The sequence below is a fragment of the Mustela nivalis genome, assembly GCF_964662115.1.
Source record: "Mustela nivalis genome assembly, chromosome: 9".
Classification (NCBI taxonomy): Eukaryota; Metazoa; Chordata; class Mammalia; order Carnivora; family Mustelidae; genus Mustela; species Mustela nivalis.
In genome coordinates, this window is record NC_139028.1 from 63,867,962 (window position 1) to 63,890,427 (window position 22,466).

Sequence of the window (22,466 nt, forward strand, 5' to 3'; positions counted from 1 at the left end):
TTACTTTCTACCTTTTTAAACCTGCCCAATAGCTCTACTCAGAAGCCACTTCCTGTAATGAGCACTGGGTGTTATATGCAACTGATGAATCACTAAAATCTATCCCTGAAACTAATAATACAGTGTATGTTAACTAAATTTAATTTAAATACAGAATTCTTTTTAAAAGGTGCATTCAAAAACAAGAAAGAAAAGAAAATAAAAAGAAGAAAGAGGAAAATAAAAGAAGCCTGGATATAAGAAGTTCCTTGTTTTGATCCCATTTCTGCTACTGGCTCCCTTTAAGTACTGGCCAGCCTGATCTACTCTTAGTCTTTAGTTTCTTCACCTAAAAGTAAAAAGTTTGTTTAAATATTTTACCATTCTCATTTTAACAACAACATTAATAAGATAAGTGAACATTTTAACAGTGTTCAGTATGTAAAATAGCATCTGGCAGGTATATAATAAATGCTCAGTAAATATTTGCTGAATGAATGTAGCATTGAGCACTTAACGGTATGTTGGGCATTGGGCCCAGTGCTTTATAAGCACTGACTCATTTAATTATGTCAACATCACTTTGAAGTAGGTACCATTACTACCTTTATTTTTGAGATAAGGAAATGCAAAATAAAGACAAGTAACTTGCCAAGGAAGGTCCATGAGTTAAACCCAAGCTTGTATGTCTGTGCTCTTAACCAGTGTACTGACTCAGTACTGGTTGCACATCAGAATCAACTGTGATGTTTGTTATGTTAAACTATCAATATCTTAGCCCTACTTCTAGAGTCTAATTATACAGGTCACACTTACTCTGTAGTACCCTGTCTGGTCTGTGGAGTGACTGACTGGCTGGCTGTCACTTTTCTTTGGCATATGTTCAGTTTTGGGTTTTGTTTGTTTGTTTATTTTAACTGGAGAGAGAAACGGTTCTATATGAAAAATCTACTTATGTAGCCCTAAGCTATGTAATACACTCAATTACGATTTTTCAGTTTCCTCAGTGAAATGATCATGAACCAATATTAGATATTAAAGGTAAATATTAATTACATAGTAGCTGAATTTTATATTTTGGTCTATATGATCTTAAAAAAAAAATTCCAGAGAAATAAATATACCAAATACCAAAAATGTCAACCCAATATTTTAAAATATTTGTAGTCTTTTTTTTTTTTTTAGTATAGTCGACACACAATGTTACATTAGTTTCAGGTGTACAATGTAGTGATTGAACAATTCTATGCATTATGCTATGCTCCCCATGAGTATAGTTATCGTCTCTTTACAATACTATTACATATACCATTGACTATGTTTCCTATGCTGTGTATTTCATTCCTGTGTCTTAGTCATTCTATAAGTGTGTATCTCCCACTCCCCTTCACCTTTTTTGCCCATCCCCCAATCCACATCCTCTCTGGGAACCAGCAGTTTGTTCTTTTTATGGGTTTGATTCTTTTTTTTTTTTTTTAAAGATTTTCTTTATTTATTTGGCAGAGAGAAATCACAAGTAGATGGAGAGGCAGGCAGAGAGAGAGAGAGGGAAGCGGGCTCTCTGCTCAGCAGGGACTCGATCACAGGACCCTGAGATCATGACCTGAGCTGAAAGCAGCCGTTTAACCCACTGAGCCACCCAGGCGCCCCTATGGGTTTGTTTCTTTTTGTTTGTTCATTCGTATTTTTTTTTTAAGATTTTATTTATTTGACAGAAAGGAGAGATCACAAGTAGGCAGAGAGGCAGGCAGGCCAGGTGGGAGGGACAAGCAGGCTCCCTGCTGAGCAGAGAGCTTGATGTGGGGCTCGATCCCAGGACCCTGAGATCATGACCTGAGCTGAAGGCAGAGGCTTAACCCACTGAGCCACCCAGGTACCCCTCATTTGTGTTTTAGATGAAACATATAAATGGAATCATATGATATTTGTCTTTCTCTGTCTAACTTGATTTCACTTAGTATAATACCCTCTAGGTCCACTCCTGTTGCCACAAATGGCAAAATATATATATATCATCCTTTCTTCTGGCTGCATAATATACCTTTGGATATATACACACCACATCTTCATTCATCTATTGATGGACCCTTAGGCTGCTTCTATACCTTGGCTATTTTAAATAATGCTGCAGTAAAAATAGGGGTACATATATCTTTTCAAGTTAATGTTTTGTTTTCTTTGGGTAAATACCCAGTGGTAGAATTATTGGATCATATGGTATTTCTATTTTTAATTTTTTGAGGAACTGCCACACTTTTCTGGAGTGACTGTACCATTTACATTCCCACCAACATTTCACAACATCCTTGCCAACACTTGCTATTTCTTGTCTTTTTTATTTTAGCCATTCTGACAGGTATAAGGTGATATCTCATTGTGTATGTGTTTTGATTTTCATTTTCCAGATGATTAGGGATGCTAAGCAGCTTTTCTTGCATTCGTTGTCTATCTATATGTCTTTGGGAAAATGTCTGTTTAGGTAGAGTGACCTATTTAATTTGCTTTAACAGTTGTGGTGGCACTTTGTACCCAGAGGATTTTCAGTGAAGTTACTGATTTACATATTGACTATTTTTGTTGTTTTGATTTTTAATTCTTTTATAATTTATTCTCTTTTGCTATCTAGAAGTTCTCTGTCACAGCTTACCTGATACTTAATAAGTGAAATAGCCTATAAGAAGTTCTTGAGTACTGTCTTTGCCATGTCTTAGTTTTGAGTACCCTCGGAGAAGTCACCAAACTACAAGGTTTGGTAGGTTTCACCTTCCAATTAAAAACTAGCATGTTTTAATGGTATGGCTGTAAGGTTAAATATGATGAACAATGTGTATGATAAAGAATCATTCAGTAATGTTGTTTCAGGAAGTTTTATTTATCATGTAACCATTGCACATAGAAATATTGGAAATTCAAGAGACAATTTAAATATTATTACCAAATAGACTTTAAAAAAAAAAAAGTTGTTTTGGGTGCACCTGGCTAGCTTAGTCGGTGGAGCATGTGACTCTTCATCTTTAGGTTGTAAGTTCAAGCCCCATGTTGGGTGTAGCGATTACTTAAAAGTAAAATTTTTAAAAAGAAAAGAGTTGCTTTTTTTCTAGTAAGTTTTCTTGAATTTGAGCAATGTAAGTGTATGTAATATCAAAAGAGCTGATACTTTTTTTTCCTACTGAGTAGTTAAATTTGTGGAGAACTGGGATATTATGTTTTATTGATGTGGTTCCTCACGAGATATTTTCAGGAGAGTGGAACTTTGATCTTTATTTTATTATTACAAGCTCAGCCTCTGGTAACTGATTTTAACATTAGTAACAGTTTTTTTCAACAAAAATAGGATGACATTATTCATAGTTCTCTGCCACTTGCATTTTCATTAAACTTTCACTAAGTATTTGAGATCATCCATATAGAACTTTTTTTTAAAAAAAGATTTTATTTTATTTATTTGACAGAGATCACAAGTAGGTAGAGAGGCAGGCAGAGGGGCGGGGGAGGGGGAGCAGGCTCCCCACTGAGCAGAGAGCCTGATGCAGGGCTTGATCCCAGACTCTGAGATCATGACATGAGCTGAAGGCAGAGTCTTTAACCTTTTTAAAAAAGATTTTATTTATTTATTTGACAGAGAAACACACACAGTGAGAAAGGAAACACAAGCAGGGGGAGTGGGAGATGGAGAAGCAGGCTTCCCACTGAACAGGCAGCTTGATGTGGGGCTTGATCCCAGGACCCTGGGATCATGACCTGAGCCGAAGGCAGGGACTTAATGACTGAGCCACCCAGGTGCCCCAGAACATTTTTAATAATTGCCTAACAGTGCAGGGTATTTATTGATTACCGTAATTTAATTAACCAGTTTCTTCTTGATGAATATTAACTCATTTAATTCATCCCTTGCAGAATATTAGCACCACAAGGGCATTGGTTTTATCTGTAATGTTTGCTCTTATCTCCCTAGCATCTAACACAGTGCCTGCTAAATAATGAATATGCTTTCTTTTGCAGAAAATGCTGTTGTGCCAGTTCTTGCCTGATATGTGCTGGTTACCTATGCTACATAAGTTCCTAAAATTGTGCAAAATAGAATTAAGTGAGGGCTAGTCTTAGAAGACATGGGTAGGAGTTCTGGGTGTATGCAGTATTGCTTCCTAGGTGTCTAAGTCATTTAACTTTTTTGTGAAATCCGTTATTGGTCAGACTCTAATAAAATATATACTACATTCAGTTTTAGTAAAGATCAAATAACATAGAGATAAAAATACTTTGTAAAAGTAACACCTCATATGAATGTTAATACTATTTTTTTTCTTTCTTCATTATGTGGATTGATTTATATCTCTGGTAAGATTTCTAAATAGATTAAAGGATTTACCACTGACTTTAAAAGGTTAAGGTCATCAGGATGATGCTTAGCCAATGGAACACTTTATGAAAGAGACATAAATAAGATTAGGCCATGATTATTTTTCAGAAATGTTTTTCCCCCCTGCTAGGACAAAGTAGAACACTAGTACCTTAACACTTAATAACATCTTCCAGTTGTCCTGCTTCATGTTACTTTTAATTGAGAGATGTGTAAGAGACTTTATAAAGCCAGGAAACTGTGCCATTCTTGAATGTTACTTTATGTTTAGGGCTCTGGAGACATGTATAACCCTTCCTTTTGCTTTTCCTGTTTGGTGTAAAAACCATACATTCACTTGTTTGGATATATTTATGTATGCTAAATTGAGTTTAGTAAGTTCTATTTACAAGTGTTACTTGTTTCACTGACAGTAATCTCTTTTGAATCAGCTCTTAGAGGACAGGACAGGACCTTTTCTTATACCTACCCTTAGAATCTGTTGCAGTACTTTGCAAAAGTGCAAATGGTCCAACAAATATCTTGTCTTTTGCCAAGATATTCACTGTGATCACACACATACCCATGACATTATAAATCCTAAAACCAAGCTACCAAAACGACCGCCTAATGTGTGTGTGTGTGTTAAATTATGTGTTGCTATCCTTGATTGGAGGAGACAACTACGTTGTGAGAGATTTTAGTGAGTGCCATACATGCAATTGGGTGAAAAACTAAACTGATTCTTTATAGGAAGAAAATCTCAGACTTCCCTTAGTTTGTGTGCAATATTACTAGATTAAAAAATTTTTTACAATTACTTTTAATTGTGTTAAAATACATGTAACAGAAACCTTACCATCTCAACTGTTTTAAAATGTACAGTGTAGTAGTGTTAAGTATATTCACATTGTTGCACAATCAGTCTCCAGAACTTTTATATCTTGTGAATAAGCACCATGAAACAAGTACCCATTCCCCCTTCTTACTAGCCCTTGGAACCCATCATTACACTTTCTTTCAGTATGAATTTGGTCTCATGCTAGTGGAATCTTACAAGATATGTCTTTTGGTGACTGGGTTATTTCACTTATCACAGTGTCCTCAAGGTTTATTCAAGTAGTAGCATGTGGCAGAATTTCCTTCCTTTTTAAGACTGAAGAATATTCCATTGTATCTGTGTGCTGCATTTTGTTTATCCTTTGGTGGACATTTACATTGCTTGCACCTTTTGGCTATTGTAAATAATGCTGCTACGAATATAAGTATCTAAATATCTATTTGAGCCCTGCCTTCAATGCTTTTGAGTATATACACAGAATTAGGATTGCTGGATCGTATGGTAATTCTGTGTTTAATTTCTTTTTTAAAAAGATTGATTTATTTTAAGAGAGAGAGAGTGCAAATGAGTGTGTGTGGTGAGGGGCAGAGGGAGAGAGAGAATCTCCAACAGACTCCCGCTGAGTGGATAGCCTGATGCGGGGCTTGATCTCACAACCCTGAGATCATGACCTGAGCTGACATTGAGCGTTGCGTGCTTGACAGACTGAGCTGCCCAGGCACCCCCTCTTTGTTTAATTTCTTAAGGAATCTCTGTTTTCCGTAGTGGCTATACCATTTTACATTTTCACTAACAGTGCACAAGAGTTTTAATTTCTCTACATCCTTGCAAACACTTATTTTCTGCTTTGTTTTGTTATTTTGATAGTAGCCAAGTAGCTTTTAGATTTTTAATGTATGATCAACATTAAGCAAGAAATTCGTAAATGTACTTAGTCAATCTTGATTACAGTTTCTTCCCCCTTCCCATATTTGATTAGTTCCAGGTTGTCACTTCTGTTTTGGAGCACCTATTACTAGTTAGTTCTTTTCTCTTTCTACTGCTGAGACCAAATAGAATAGCTTCCTAATTAGATCACTCTCTTCTCTTTTCCTTTATAATGAATCTTCCACATTAGCACCATGGTGATCATTCTGAAATAAAGATCGAATTATGTCTCTCTCCTTTAAATGTAATGGGTAATTTAATATTTATTGAATGCTTATTAAAAGTAACTATACCAGGGGTGCTTGGGTGGTACACACAGTACTGGGATCGAGTCCCGTATCCAGCTTCCTGCTTTGCAGAGAGCCTGCTTCTCTCTTCTCCCTCTGCTTGCTTCTCTCTCTTCCTCTGTACGCCACTCCCCCTGCTTGTGCTTTCCATCTCTGTGTCAAATAAATAAATAAAATCTTTTAAAAAAGGTAACTTTACCTAAATTTTACATGTCCTATAAGGTATGAATTTACTTCTATTTTAAAAAGATAAGGAAAATAGGGGTGACTGGGTTAAGTGGGTTAAGCCTCTGCCTTCAGCTCAGGTCATGATCTCAGGGTTCTGGGACTGAGCCCCACATCGGGCTTTCTGCTCGGTAGGTAGCCTGCTTACCCCTCTTCCTCTGCCTGCCTCTCTGCCTATTTGTGATCGCTCTCTCTCTCTCGCTCTCTTTCTATCAAATAAAGAAATGAAATCTTTAAAAAAAATGAGGAAAATAACCATTAGAGAAGAGATATATCTTGTTAAGCATCGACTACCAGAAAGTAATGGGACCAGGATTTGAACGTAGCATTATCTGAGTCCCTGTTCCTTCCTTCTTTTATGCGTGACATATTTGTACATGCATATCCTTTCCTCTCTCTTTGGTCACTGAGAAATCCTTTATACTTATTCCTTCAAAGCCCAGCTGAAATGATCATTTTTACTTTGAAACTTATCCTAGTTGTCCTTGTGTTTTCTCTCAGATCTGTTCAGCACTTTTTGCTGTTATCCCATAGTACTTCATATATAACTGTAATATACCCTTTTCTTGATAAAGAACATTCCAAAACAAGACAACATGTTACTTTGGACAAAGGTTTATTGAATTGAATTTGTAAAAAACTTTCTTTGCATTAAGAATAAGAAATTATTTATGTAGAATAGGATGTCATACATTATCCATATCTTAAGGAAACACTGTAGTGACTGAAACTTTTAAAACAGCTAAATTACCAAACAATGATTTGCATAAAAATTTCTCATTTTTGAAGAGTTTAGTCAGAGGTCTATGTTTATTGGCAAAATTTAGACTTTATGTAATTTTCACTGTCAGTTCGCTGTATTAGAGTAAAACACACCTAGGCATAATTTCATACTTAATCTGTTATTAGAATTAACCTTCAAAGTTTAGATTTTTTTCATTGATCTGATTCCTAAAGCCTAAAGACCTTAACTTTAGTTAATGATAACTTGATGTTAAAAATAATAGATGTTAAATTAAGACCTTCTCTATGAAAGGCACTGTTAAGAAAATGAAATGATAAACCAGGGCCTGGGAGACAATATTTGCAAAACATGTATATGATTTGAATCCAGATTATACAGAGAAATCTGAAAACTCAATAATAAGTAAACAGATGATCCAATTAAAAGGTAGGCAAGGGGCGCCTGGGTGGCTCAGTGGGTTAAGCCACTGCCTTCGGCTCAGGTCATGATCTCAGGGTCCTGGGATCGAGTCCCGCATCGGGCTCTCTGCTCAGCAGGGAGCCTGCTTCCTCCTCTCTCTCTCTCTCTGCCTGCCTCTCTGCCTACTTGTGATCTCTCTCTGTCAAATATATAAATAAAATCTTTAAAAAAAAAAAAGGTAGGCAAAAGACCTACACAGACACCTCCACAAGATAGGCAGATAGCAAATAAGCGTATGAAAGATGCTAAGCATCATTTGTCATTAGGGAATTGCCAATGAGATACCACTACACATACTTTTTGAATGACTAAAATCCAAACACTGACAACACCCAAGGTTGGCTAGGATGTATAGCAACAGGAGCTTTGAAATTTCATCCTCATAGAAATGCAAAACAATGCAGCCACTTTTGGAAGTTAAATATAGTCTATCATACAGTAAAGCAATTGGACACCTTGGTATTTGACCAAATGTGTTCAAAACTTAAGATCACACAAAAACCTGTACATGAATGTCTGTAGCAGCTTTGTTCATAATTGGTCAAACCTGGAAGCAATCAAGATGTCCTTCAATAGGTGAGTGGATTAATGAACAGTGGTGTATCCAGAAAATGGAATATTATTCACTGGTAAAAGAAACTGAACCATTAAGCCACTGAAAGAGTTAGAACCTTACATGAATATTGTCAGGTAAACAAAGCCAACCATAAAGGGTCTGTAGTACTGTATGATTCCAAATATATGACATTCTTGAAAAGGTAAAACTATAGAGACAGCAGAATGATTACTGTTTGCCAGGGGTTGGGAGGGAGGGGAATGATGGGGGGATGAATAGGTAGAGCACAAGGGTGATTCAGTGTTTATTATGAGAATGCAGTGGTGGGTATGTGACATTGTGGATTTGGCAAAACCTATAAAACTGTGCAACACAAATTGTGAATCCTAATGTAAACTATGAATTTTAATGTGTCAGTGTTTTTTTCATCACTTGTAATAAATATATCTCACTAATGCAAGATGTTAATATTAGGGTTATCTGTGCAATTGGAGTATTTGGGAACCTTTTACTTTCTGTTCAGTTTCTCAGTAATCTAAAAGTGCTCTAAAAAATAAACTTTGTTAATTTAAAAATGTATATATATAATTGTTCACCAAAATCGGAAATGATTCAGTTCAGCAGTTATTTACTGAGCAAAGACTGACCTGTGTTAGTTTTTATAGCCCTGTTTTTAAAGAACTTTTAGACAACCCTTATCCAAAATGTATGGTGTATGTTTATAGCAGAATGGACTGAATAGTCAGAAAGTGTTTTAAGTTTTGAAATAAGACCTGCATTTGATCCCAGGCTTAGCTAGTTGGGTAATTTTATAAAAATTACTTAGGCTTTTAAGATTTCTGTTGTGTCGGGGCGCCTGGGTGGTTCAGTGAGTTAAGCCGCTGCCTTCGGCTCAGGTCATGATCCCAGGGTCCTGGGATCGAGCCCCGCATCGGGCTCTCTGCTCAGCAGGGAGCCTGCTTCCTCCCCTCTATCTGCCTGCCTCTCTGCCTGCTTGTCATCTCTCTCTGTCAAATAAATAAATAAAAAATCTTAAAAAAAAAAAGATTTCTGTTGTGTCTACTGCATAAGGCAGTGGTTTTAAATGTTAGTTAATAAATGTGAAGCATCTGGCATACAGTAAGCACTCAAATATTAGTCCTGATAGTTATGTGTTCTCCATCTCACAAGGCAAATGAAGAATAGCTTTTACTAGCATTTATGTTCAGTCACATTTGGGCTATTTCTTCTAGATTTTCTCCCTCTAATTTGAGATCACTAAGGGTCAAGTACATAAAGTTATTATTTGCTTGCTGGTTTGATATGTTCCAGTTTCTGGTCTGAAGGAGGAACTGCTTTTACAGCTGTCTTTGAGATCAAAGTAGGCTGTTCAATTGTGTTGACTAATAGAACACTTTTCTTATTGTTTTAAAACAATAGCAACCAATTTGTTCCCCAGCCCAGTAAAAATATGTCAGATAGGCATACAAATAGGTATCTGCTAATCCAAGCCTTAAAATAAGCTTTCATAAAAATGGAAAAACTTAAAGCTTAACAATATTTAGTGACTCTAATGATGTCAGTAAACCAAAATTACATATATTTTGCTCTAAAAATCTATAAGCTATAATTTATTATTTTCCAATTGATAATGTTTTAAATATTACAAAATAAACTCCTTCAAATTTGTTTTTTGCCAACATATATTAATCTTTATTGGAAGATGACTGTAATATACAGTGAAAAATATTACTTTTTTACTAATAGCTTTCAGAAATTTGGAAAGAAAAATTTACAAAATGAGGGGGAAAGAAAAAACATTCATAAAAGTATAGCCATCATTTCTTAGTTAAGCAGTCTACTGAAAATGGTAAGTGAGGGGCTCCTGGGTGGCTCAGTGGGTTAAGCCTCTGCCTTTGCCTCAGGTCATGGTCTCAGGGTCCTGGGATCAAGCCCCACATGGGTCTTCTCTGCTCAGCAGGGAGCCTCCTTCCCCCTCTGCCTCTGCCTGCCTCTCTGCCTATTTGTGATCTCTCTGTCAAATAAACAAAATCTTAAAAAAAATGGTAAGTGAAATAAAAACTATTGAAATATTAGAGGTAAGCTAAGTTAGTGCCTTTTAGTCTATAGGATTTTCTCTTGATTAAAGTTTGTATATAAATTGCTTTGGAAATAAATAGAGGAACTCTATAGAAAAAACAAGACTGGAGGGAAGAAAATGGTTGAAGTGAACATGAAAATGATTAAATAACTGGCATTTAATATTTAACATTGGGTAGATTTGGGCTTGTGCCTCTTAAAGGGAAGATACCTTTTATTAAGCATACTTGCAAGTTATCTGCTTTTATTGGCAATAGCATTATATGAACTGGACATTTAATATTTCCACTCTGTTTAAGTTGAACAGGGTTTATGCATATACTTTCTTTTATGAAATTGTCATGACAACAACATTCAGTGGAGAACTAAGTATACTTCAGGTATATGACTTTTATATCTCTTATAGATACTAAAGGCAACATTATGAGTTTTGTTTAAACACAGTAAATTACTTAAGGTGATAAATCCTATTGTTATTAGATCTGTAGCTTTCCAAGGAAACATCTTTTTAAGTGTGTTTTTATGACTTTAAGTGCTATGATAGTAATGATGCTTTTAGTCTAAATTGAGTGAAAGAAAGACATTGGAGGATTTTTTTTTTTTTTTTGAGAGAGATAGAGTGCTTCCTCAAGCACAGGGGAGAGCAGAGGGAGAGAGAAAATCTCAAGCAGGCTCCATGCCCAGTGTGGAGCCCTATTCAGGGCTTGATCTCATGACCCTGAGATTATGACCTGAGCTGAAATCAAGAGGTGGACACTTAACCAACTGAGCCACCCATGCACCCTCCCTCACCTCACATCTCTGCCTTCTGATTGAAGAGTTTAATCTGCCTACATTTAAAGTAATTACTGATAAGTAGGTACTTACTTTTGTGGTTACATTGAACATTCTAAAGTTATAACACTCTAATTTGAATTTATGCCAGCTTAACTTCAGAAACATACAAAAACATTGCTCCTTTACAGCTCTGTCCCCACTTTTTTCATTTATTGGTATCGTAAAATTATATCTTTTTATATTGTGTCTAAAAACATAAACCAAAAAATTTTTGAATGTGTTAGTCTCTTAAATTATGTAAAATCAAAATTATAGTAATACTAGCTTTTAAAGACTAACCGTTTTTTGTTTTTTAAGATTTTTATTTTTTAAAGGTTTTTTAAATTTGAGAGATCCTGTGAGAGAGAGTAATAGAGAGCACAAGCTGAGGAAGAGAGAAAAGCAGGCTCCCCACTGAGCAGGGAACCCAACACACAGCTTGATCCAGGGACCCCAGCATCATGACCTGAGCTGAAGGCAGAAGCTTAAGTGTCTGAGCCACCTATGTTTCCCAAGACTAGTAATTCTTTATTTTTATTTTTTATTTTTTCCAAGACTAGTAATTTTTTAAAAAGATATTAGTCTATAGAAAGTCTATAGAAAACAAAAAGATTTATAAAGCACTGTTACGCTAATACTAGCTTTTATAATTGCCCATAAACTTACCTTTAGTGAGATCTTTATTTCTTCTTATAGCTTCAAGCTATTGTCTAGTGTCCTTTTCCTCTCACCCTGCAGGAATCTTTGAACAGAGTTTACTTGCAGAGTAGGTCTAATGGTCACATCTACCTCAGCTTTTGTTTACCTGGTAATGTCTCGATTTCTTCCTCACTTTTAAAAAGACAGCTTTACTGGATATAATTGTCTTGGTTGACAGGTTTTTTTCCCTGTTTAACACTTTGAAAATATGAATCCCTTATCTTCTGCCCTTCCAAATTTCCCTTGAGAAAAATGTTGAAAATCTTATTGAAGATTCTTTTGTATGTAGTGATTTGCTTCTTGCTGCTTTTGAGATTCTTTCTTTGCTTTTAGCTTTTGGCAATTTGATTATAATGTGTCTCAGTGTGGGTCTCTGAGTTCATCCTATTTGGAATTTGTTTCATTCTATTTGGAATTTGAGTTTCTTGACTGTTTGTATTCATGTCTTTTGTCAAATCTGGGAAGCTTTTGGCCATTGTTTCTTCATATAACCTCTCTGTCCCTTTTTCTCTCTTTTCTTCTTCTAGGACCCTACAGTATTTATGTTGGTACACTTGAATGGTGTCCTAAGTTTCTTAGGCTCTGACTTTTCTTCAGTAGGGGATAGGTATGCAACAATGGCTGCCCACCTCTGTGTCAGTGCCTCTGTGTCTCCACCTCCATGGTCAGAAGCAACAATCAGTAATCAGAGTACAGCTCCCTGGCATTTGGAGGAAAGGGCCCTTTTTGTCCACCTATATTCTGCTGCCTATTTCAGGAATAAGTATATGGCTGCCTGCCCACTGGGCTGGGAGGTAAGAGGTAATTACTACTGAGCTAAGTGCAGAAATTGGCTGAAATTTATTTCATTTAATGTCCCAGCTATCCCCTGGAAGTTGTAACCCTTGAAAAGACTTCTTAGTTCTAGACATACAAATGTCCAATAGACACATGAAAAAATGCTCCATGTCACTCGGCATCAGGGAGATACAAATCAAAACTACAGTGAGATACCATCTCCGTGAGATACCACCTCACACCCATCAGAATAGCTAAAATTAACAAGTCAGGAAAAGACAGATGTTGGTGAGAGTGTAGAGAAAGGGTGGTGGGAATGCAAACTAGTGCAGCCACTCTGAAAAACAATATGGGGTGGGGTTCCTCAAAATAGAGAGTAGAGCTACCCTATGACCCAACAATTGCCCTACTGGGTATTTACCCCAAAGATAATAATGTAGTAGTCTGAAGGGGCACCTGCACCCCAGTGTTTATAGCAGCAATGTCCACAATAGCCAGACTATGGAAAGAGGCCAGATGTCCATTGACAGATGAATGGATAAAGAAGATGTGGTTTATATATAAAATGGGGTATTATGCAGCCATCAAAAAAAAAGTAATCTTGCCATTTGCAACAATGTGGATGGAACTAGAGGGTATTGTGCTAAGCAAAATAATTTAATCAGAGAAAGCCAGTTAATATGATCTCACTTGTGGAGTTTAAGAAACAAAACAAGAGCCTAGAGAAAGGGAGGGAAAAATAACACAAGATGAAATCAGAGAGGGGGACAAACCAAAAGAGACTCTAACCATAGGAAACAAACTGAGGGCTGCTGGAGGGAAGGAGGTGGGGGATGGGGTAGCTGGGTGATGGGCATTAAGGAGGACACATGATGTAATAAGCACTGGGTGTTATATACAACTGATGAATTACTGAACCCTACCTCTGAAACTAATAATACACTGTATGTTAATTAATAGAATGCAAATGAAATGAAATTTAATAAAAAAAAAAAAGAAAAGACTTCAGAGTTCCAGAATAGTTATATGAGACAGATTCTGCCATTGAGTCTGTTGTCTGGGTTGGAAGATAGATTTCTGCTGCTTTGTATTCCACCATCTTCCCAGAATCCTGTCTTGCAATAATAGTCTTCTGAGTGGGAATAGAACTCAGAAACTGCAAGCTGGAAGACATGCATAGGACGAAGTATAGGAAGGAGTGTGGGGCTTCTTTGCCCTCTCTGGGTACATCAGTTTCCTAGTACCTTCATACCAGAAGCTTTCCAAACCCTGTATTGTTGGAATTTTTATGGAGGCTTTATCGCATAGGCATTATTGATTATTTACTCCATTTCCAGCCCCTTTCTCCTCTCTGGGGAATGGGAACTGAGCCAGAAAATTCCAAGAACATGGCTTGGTTTTTCTGGTAACCAGCCCCCATCCAGGAGGCCACCTAGAGTCACCTGACTGTAACAAAAGACACTGTTATCACTCCAGAAATTCCGAGTTTTATGAGCTTGGTGTCAGGAGGCAGGAACAGAGACTAACACGTGTGTGTGTGTGTGTGTGTGTGTGTGTGTGTGTGTATTAAATTTTAAAAAAATTAAAAATTTTGCTAATGTGTAACTCCTTGATTTGGCTTTTAAAAGAAGCTTTTTTTTTCCTTAAGCTTTATTTTTTTTTTGAAAGAAGCTTCTTTTAAAAGCCAAATCAAAGAGTTACACACTAGTAAAATATGCATTTAGGATTTATCTAAATTAATAGTTTGTGTAATTGTATGAATGAATAGTCTTTATTACTGAATGGTATTGCATAGTAAGCTGTACCATAGTTTGTTTAACCATTCATCTATTGAAGGACATCTTTGTTGCTTCCACTTTCATGAATAAAGCTGCTAGAAACATTTAAGTGCAGGATTTTACGTGAACATGCATTTTTTTTTTAAGATATTACTTATTTATTTGACAGACAGAGATAATGAGTAGGCAGAGAGGCAGGCAGAGAGAGGAGGAAGCAGGCTCCCCACCAAACAGAGAGCCAGATATGGGGCTCGATCCCAGGACCCTGGGATCATGACCTGAGCCGAAGGCAGAGACTTTAACCCACTGAGCCACCAGGCGCCCTGAACATGCATTTTCTTAATGGTTGGCGAAATATCTAGGAGTCAGATGGGAAGTCTGTGTTTACCCTTTTAAGAAATTTCCAAACTGTCTTTCAAAGAGGATGTGCCATTTTGCATTCTTATCAGCAGTGAAGGAGTATCTGTTATTCTGCATCCTTACTAACATTTGATACTGTAGTTTTAAAAATTTTAGCTATTCTAATAGGTATGTAGTATATCTTGTAGTTTTAATCTGCATTTCCATAATGACAAGAGATACTTTATGTTCTTTACATCTTCTGGATACAAGTCATTTACCAGATATATGATTTGCAGATTTTTTTTTTTTTTAGCCTGCAGCTCTTTTATTATTCTCTTAACAGCATCATTTAAAGACTTCTGATGAAATCCAGTTTATCATTTTTTTCTTTAATATATCTTGCTTTAGGTGTTATATGTTAAAACACTTTGCCAAAGATCAAAGAGATTTTCTTTGTGTTCTATATGTTTTATAGTTTTGTACTTTATATTTAGGTCTGTGAACCATTTGAGTTAATTTTTTGTAAGTTGTGTGGTACATGCTAATGTTCAGGTTTTTGCACATGGTTATCTAGTTGTTCAGCACCATTTGTTGATATGGTTCTTTCTCCGTCTAATTTTCTTTGTACCTTTGAGAAAAATCCGTTTATTTGTGTAGGTCTATTTCTGGGTTCTTTTCTGTTCCATTAATCTATGTGTCTATTCTTTGGCCAGTACCACGCTGTCCTGATTACTGTAACATTATACTTGAGTAGCTTTGAATGCAGGTGATAGGGGTCTTCTGACTTTGTTCTTACTTCTCAGAATTTACTTTACTTTACTTCTCAGAACTTACTTCTCAGTTTTGGTGACTCTAATACCTTTATTTTTCTATATATATTTTAAAGTCAGGCCGTTTATATCTACGAAAAAGCTCTCTGGAATTTTCACTTGGATTTCATTTATATAGATCATCTTGGGAACAATTGACATCTTAACAATATGAAGTTTTCCAGCCCATTAACATCATATATCTGTACATTAATTTAGATTTTCTTTGATTTCTTTCATCAGTATTTTGGAATTTTTCATATACAGTTCCTGCACACATTTTGTTAGATTTATACCTAAGCACGTCATATTTTACCCAATGTTACCATACAAATTTTTTTTAAATTTCAAACTTTAAATGTTCGTTACAGGTATGTGGGAAAACAGTCTCGTTCTCTATGTTGTCCTTGTCACTTACAGCCTTGATAAACTCAATTATTGGTTCCAGAAGGGGCTTTTTGTGTTTGTTTTGATAGATTCTTTATAGTTTTCTATACACATAGTCACATCATCTGTGAATAAAAATGATTTTATTTTTTTCCTGTCTGTATCCCTTTTCTTTTTTTCTTGACTGTACTAGGTAGAACATTCTTTGAAAGGACTGGTGAGAGAGGACATTCTTGCCTTCTTCCCAGTCTTAGGAGGAAAACATTCACTCTCCATTAGAAGTATGTTAGCTGTAGGTTTTTCATGTACACCTATTTAGGTTAAAGAATGGTCCTTCTGCTTCTAGTTTCTAGAGAGTTTTCAATCATGAATGAATGTTAAATTTCATGGGCTTTTTTTTTTTAATTGTTTGGTTCTCAAATGAGATATGGTCAGTCATTTAAAATCATTAGATCTTATTTTTTCTTGGAGCACCTGGGTGGCTCAGTTGGTTAAGCATCTGCCTTCAGCTCAGGTCATGATCCCAGGTCCTAGGGTCGAGCCCTGCATTGGGCTTCCTGTTCAGTGGGTATTCTGCTTCTCCCTCTCACTCTGCCCTTCTCCTCTGCACGTACTCTCTCTCTGTGTCAGATAAATAAATATAGTCTTTAAAAAAAGATCTCGATTTTTTCTTTTCTTTTTTTTAATATTTTATTTATTTATTTGACACAGAGAGAGATCACAAATAGAGAGGCAGGCAGAGAGAGAAAAGGAAGCAGGTTCCCTGTGGAGCAGAGAGCCCAATGCATGGCTCGATCCCAGGACCCTGAGATCATGACCTGAGCCGAAGGCAGAGGCTTAACCCACTGAGCCACCCAGGCGCCCCAGATCTTGTTTTCTCTTATGTAATTAATTTAAACAAAATTAATCTTCATTTTTGATAAAAGGAAAAAGCTAGAAATATGTATTTAATGTTTAATATATTACATGAGGTTAATATTTAATGTTTATTATGTACTTTAAAATAATATACTGATTAATTTAATGCTAACTGCAGTTATAAACCATAGAAAACAATAAAAAATATTTCAAAACTTTCCTTAAGGGTAAAAGTCACGTTCTCCATTACTAGTAAAGTGATTTAAGAATAGTAAAGACAATTATTATGTAATTTATGTTCGTTTGAGAACTGTCCAGCTTGTGCAATGGACTTGTTAATTTTTAAAAGTCATTTCCATAATCTTGGGAATTTCACAACAAAAAGGTTTATAGTATATAAATAACATGGTGTGTGGGGCACCTGGGTGGCTCAGTTGGTTATTAAAGTCTGACTTCGGGGTCCTGAGATCCAGCCCCACGGAGGACAGCCTGTTTTGGTGGGGGATTAAGGGGTGTCGGCAGTGTGGAGTCTGCTTATCCCTCTCCCTCTACCCCTCCTCCCATTCATGCACTCTCTTTCTCAAATGAATAAATAAAAATCTTTAAAAAAAATAACATGTGCCCTGTAATTTTGAAGAGCCACTTAATGGCAAACCCTTAGTAAAATTTAAATATTATTTTCTCTATATGTTAAAGTATGGCACATTTCTCTATATGTTAAGGACAGGTACGGAATAATCTGTGTGAGCCGTGGAGCACACTCTTGCTCAGCTTGCTGTGGTAAATGGGCAAAAGGTTAAGCCATCAGTTTATTTCCCAGTGTCTACTGAACAGTGGCTTTCTTTGTGTTGCTTCACTTGTTAGAGCAATATAGCAAGTGTTATTGAGAGGTAAAACAAAGCAAGTCTTAGATCAGACACTGATAGCTTTTTTAAAAGTTGGAATGGGATGTTATTGGATGTTCCAAAGAGTATATTGGTAGTACATTTTTATGGAAACCACTGCAGAGTAAACTATATTGGAAATTAAATCTACATGATCCGTCAGTGATGCTCAGATGAATATAAGTAAGGATTATATGTCTAGTGCACCAGTGTTAGGGAGTAATGTTGTGGCATAGCGTGGCGGGGAGGTGATTAAAAAAAAAAAAACTTTCCAGAAAATTTCTAGCTGTAGATTTTCCTTAGCCACTTAATTAGGATAGATTTTATTTTCTGTATATACATACTTTTTATTCATAAGGCATAGCTTTAAATATAACATAAAAGGGAAACCAGTTAATTTAAGTATAGAATGCTTTCAGAGACATGAAATGTTACTTAAGACCTTTCCTGTAATGGCCTTGGAGTATTTCTTGAGCGTCCATACAGAATAGCTCTTGAACAGCTGCATGGAGCACACAGAAGTCATGATTCCTGCCTCTGTGAACTAACTTGAATAAAGTCTTTCATCTAAAGATCTCACTGTTTATCTATTTCATGAATTCCTCATCTCATCTCTGAAGGGCTCATTCAGTTTAATACAGTTCAACTTTGTGGTTCAGGGCTCTAGAAATTGCTGTTGTAACTTACAATGCACAAAAAAGGGTAAAGTAATTTCAGAAATTTTTAAAAGAATTAGATAAAATCCACTCTAAAATGATGTTTTTTGAGCAAAGATTTAGAATGATAGGGATTCTCTTTCAAACCTAACTAGTTATATGATCTTAAGTAAATTATGTAGCCTCTTAAATGTCCAATTTCTCTGTGGTTATAACAAGGCCTAACAGAGTTAAGAGAAATAAGTGTGTTGAAATGCTTGTCAAGTTCATTTGTTTTATATAAATGTTGAGTGGCGTCATTCTGCCTTCTTAGTCCTATTCATATTCTGAGGTTTATATTATATACCCCATGATCTGTATGAAATGTTCTACAACCACTTTAGCAGTCATTAAACTGAATAAGTCAGCTATCGTATCATTTAGATGTAATTTGTTAAGAAAATATCAGGTGATCTTTTCCTCACCTGGGAATTACATCACATATTGCCACTTATTTGGTAGTGACAATGTGTTGCCTCCCATTTTATGTTATATACTAATTATTCCTCTCCACATATTATGAGTTCCTTTCATTTATTTGAACCTGCACAATAATTAATATGCAGTGCCTTGTAGGTATGAAACAAATTTCTGGTACTTTTGGTTTTCATCGCTTTGGAGTATCCACACATATGTTTTCTTCCAATAGTGGAAATGCTCAAATTTGACTGTAATTTTACAAAGGAACCCATTTATTATATTAAAACCACATGGTCATAATCTTAGACATCTTAGACATGTAGTACTTTTTTTTTCTCTCCTGAGGCGTGAGGAACCAGAGAAATTTTGATTTAGAGATTTCTAACTCAGAATGGCAAAAACACAAAAGGAGTGGGTATTATACATTTGAAATAGAATAATGTATATGGCATTTATTTGTGCAGTCACTGAACATTATTAGGATCAACAAAATGAACAAAATGCTAGCTTCTTTGCTATAGCCTGGAGACATTGTGATTTAAAAAAAAAAAAAAGGATAAGATGCCTACTTGATGAAGTTTATAATCCGTAAACACACGAAATATATTTAAACCAGACAGTAACAACATAATAAGGATTGTGAATAAGTTGGGGTAGTATGAAAGAGTAACTGGGTGGAGGTGAGCTACTTTGTATACAATGATTAGAAAAAGCCTCTTTTAGAAAGACATAAAGACCAGAAGGATAAGGTGCTGCCTAGTTGTGATCACTAAATCTTGTTGCTCTCTGAAAGGAATCAGAATTAGAATTAGAAAACTTGGCTTATTGCATATTTGGAATAGAAACTGTAGAAGAAAACAGAGAAACTATCAAGGTCTGTTGGGATCATTATGTGGTAGCCAACTGGGAGGGACGCCTTACCACAGAATCGAAAGAATAGTGACTGCAATAAATTGAAACACACCCATTATTTAAAAGATATGAGTTCATAATGTTACTGTAAAAGTCTATTGTTCACCTTTGGGCAAAACTGGACAACCAAATATTTATCTTGCCTTTCTTTTAAGAACTGTACCTCAGGATAACCAAATAATTCAGGAAAAGTAGCTCTTTAAAAAATGATTCCTGCTAATAAATGCAGAAACAAGAATAAACTATTCTATTTTGATGTAATTTTTTAGGAAATAATTTTTTTCACATTTTCCTATATATGGTTTTGAATATTTTGTGTTTAGAAATTTAAAAATCAGCTTAAAGGCAGGGTGGTGAGAGTTCAGCAGGTAGGAATGGACAATATGGGAAGATATTTCACGCAAACAGCAGTATGAAGAATGTACAAAGATGATAAAGTGCTGTACATTTTTAGAGAAATCTTAGTGATAGGGCTTCCCAAAGTACAAGGTGTGTAAATGGAACTATTGTGCATATGCAGTTGTATGTGAGTCCTCAGAATACGCAGTGCCTTGCAGTAGTGAAACCAAACTATTGTCAAGTTCGGGAGGAACTAGAGATCCAAAGGAGTTTCTCTATAGTTCCTGCTACCCTTTGGGTTCATTGAAATAATGATAAATAGAAGCATTCAACAATGGTTTTAATTCTCCATCATTAAGGATGAATATCCAACTTTTGTATCAACATGGATGGGTCTGGAGGAGATTATGCTGAGTGAAGTAAGTCAAGCAGAGAAAATCAGTTATCATATGGTTTCACTTACTTGTGGAGCTTAAGGAATAACATTGAGGACATTAGGAGAAGGAAAGGAAAAGTGAATTGGCGGAAATTGGAGGGGGAGATGAACCATGAGAAACTGTGGATTCTGAGAAACAAACTGAGGATTTTGGAGGGGAGGGCAGTGGGGGAGATGGGTGAGCCTGGTGGTGGGTATTAAGGAGGGCATGTACTGCATGGAGCACTGGGTGTGGGGCATAAACAACGAATCTTGGAACACTGAAAAAATTAAATAAAAAAAACAAAAAACAAAAAAAGTGGTTTTGATTCAACAATGGATTTAATGCCAGTTGTTGGCAGTAGACCTTAGTAGAAGGGTGCCATGTGGAGAGTGCAGCATTGATTTTACTTGGGCAGTCTCTGCTTAAAGTAGGCAGCCTGTTAATGTGACTGTTCTTCATTTCAGCATTTTATTTATTCAGTTTGAAGTTGCATGTAGAGATGAGGGTTCTAAAGTATATGATTTCTAATCCAGTACATTGGACTCTGTTAGGGTATTAGGGTACCGCATATGTTTCCATCTAAAAGTAGTACATTCTATGTTCAGAGTGAGAAGTTTAACCTCATTTACCAATACAAGAGTCTTTTCTGTCCAAATCCTGATATCTAGTGTACTTATTGTAGATAAATATTGTTTTTTGCACATTCAGTTTGTATGGATAACAAGTATATGTTTCTTTGTAGAATTTCTTTGTAAAACTGATTTCTTTATTTGAAGTGATTTGTGCCATGGTATTATTTAAAAAGAAAAAAAATCCTTAAAACCTGTCTTGAATTAAAATGACTAATATGGAATAGCTAGCACCAAGGTATGTTCATTAATTTTACATGTAAACGTGTATCTGCCCCAAACTGAAAGCATTGTTACCTTTCATGATATATGAGAGTTTGGATTTAGAAATGTGGTACACGCCTCAGCAGAAGAATGATGGGAAATTGAGATGTTAAGCTGTGTAATCAGAGCTCTGAGGAGGTGGACAGATGTGTTCCCTGTGATATTCCAGAAGTAGTTTGTTTTTATGGCAGTCAGGTAGTTTTGTGAAGTGAAAAGCATATAAACTAAGTTTCAGGTTTTTCAGCCTTATACTCACCCTTTCCAAAAATGGAGACAAGAGAGGACTGTGAAAATATTGAGCCAGGTTTCAATGTTCTACCATTTATCATTGGTCCTTCTGAATTAAATTTACATTTGAAAAGATGAGATTTGCCAGGTAATGTATTTTAAGGAAAAGAGCTTCTTTTACGGCAAAGTACTTATTTTATAAAATATGTGTATATATGTATTTTAACAGGGTATCCAGAAGTTGGCTAGTCAGTATCTGAAGAGAGATTGGCCTGGAATAAAAGCTGATGATCGGAATGATTACAGGTAACCTATTAAATAGATCTTGCTCATTTTCTCCAAAAATGGTTTCATGCAGAGCCATGTCACTTACAGATAATATAGACTTCAGTGTTTTAAACAATTGCTTTTCTTTGCTATGTTTTTAGACAGAATTTCAAAATTATCAGAAAATGTTAATGTTCTATAACATATGTAAAAATATGTATAAAATAGTTTTCTTATGTATTAAGCCAAGTTGTGTTTTGTTTAATTGATTAATAACCACATATGGAATTTAAAGAAGGTAGTTGACAACGGAACGCAAATTGTTTCTTCAGTGACCTACAGACTAAACACATTAATGCAACAATAATGAAAAACAAAATTTTAGCATTCTGTCCTGTTTTTTAGTTCTGAAATTCTAAATTTGGAGAGTTGGAATTTTGTGAGCCTAGGGAAAAGAGATTCTAATTTTTACACACATAAACATACACACAGAACAGGGTAACCAG

The 22,466-nt window shown here is 35.7% G+C and overlaps 1 protein-coding gene across 3 annotated transcripts in view; it reads left to right on the plus strand.

Annotated features, from left to right (window-relative positions):
• The window catches only part of FCHSD2 (FCH and double SH3 domains 2), a 284,078-nt gene that overhangs the window by 108,603 nt on the left and 153,009 nt on the right, over window positions 1–22,466 (plus strand). For all 3 annotated transcript variants that reach the window (XM_082749741.1, XM_082749740.1, XM_082749742.1), the window contains one exon: window positions 21,923–21,999. In XM_082749741.1, coding sequence (XP_082605867.1) covers window positions 21,923–21,999 — 77 coding nt within the window. The remainder of the gene's footprint in view (window positions 1–21,922; window positions 22,000–22,466) is intronic.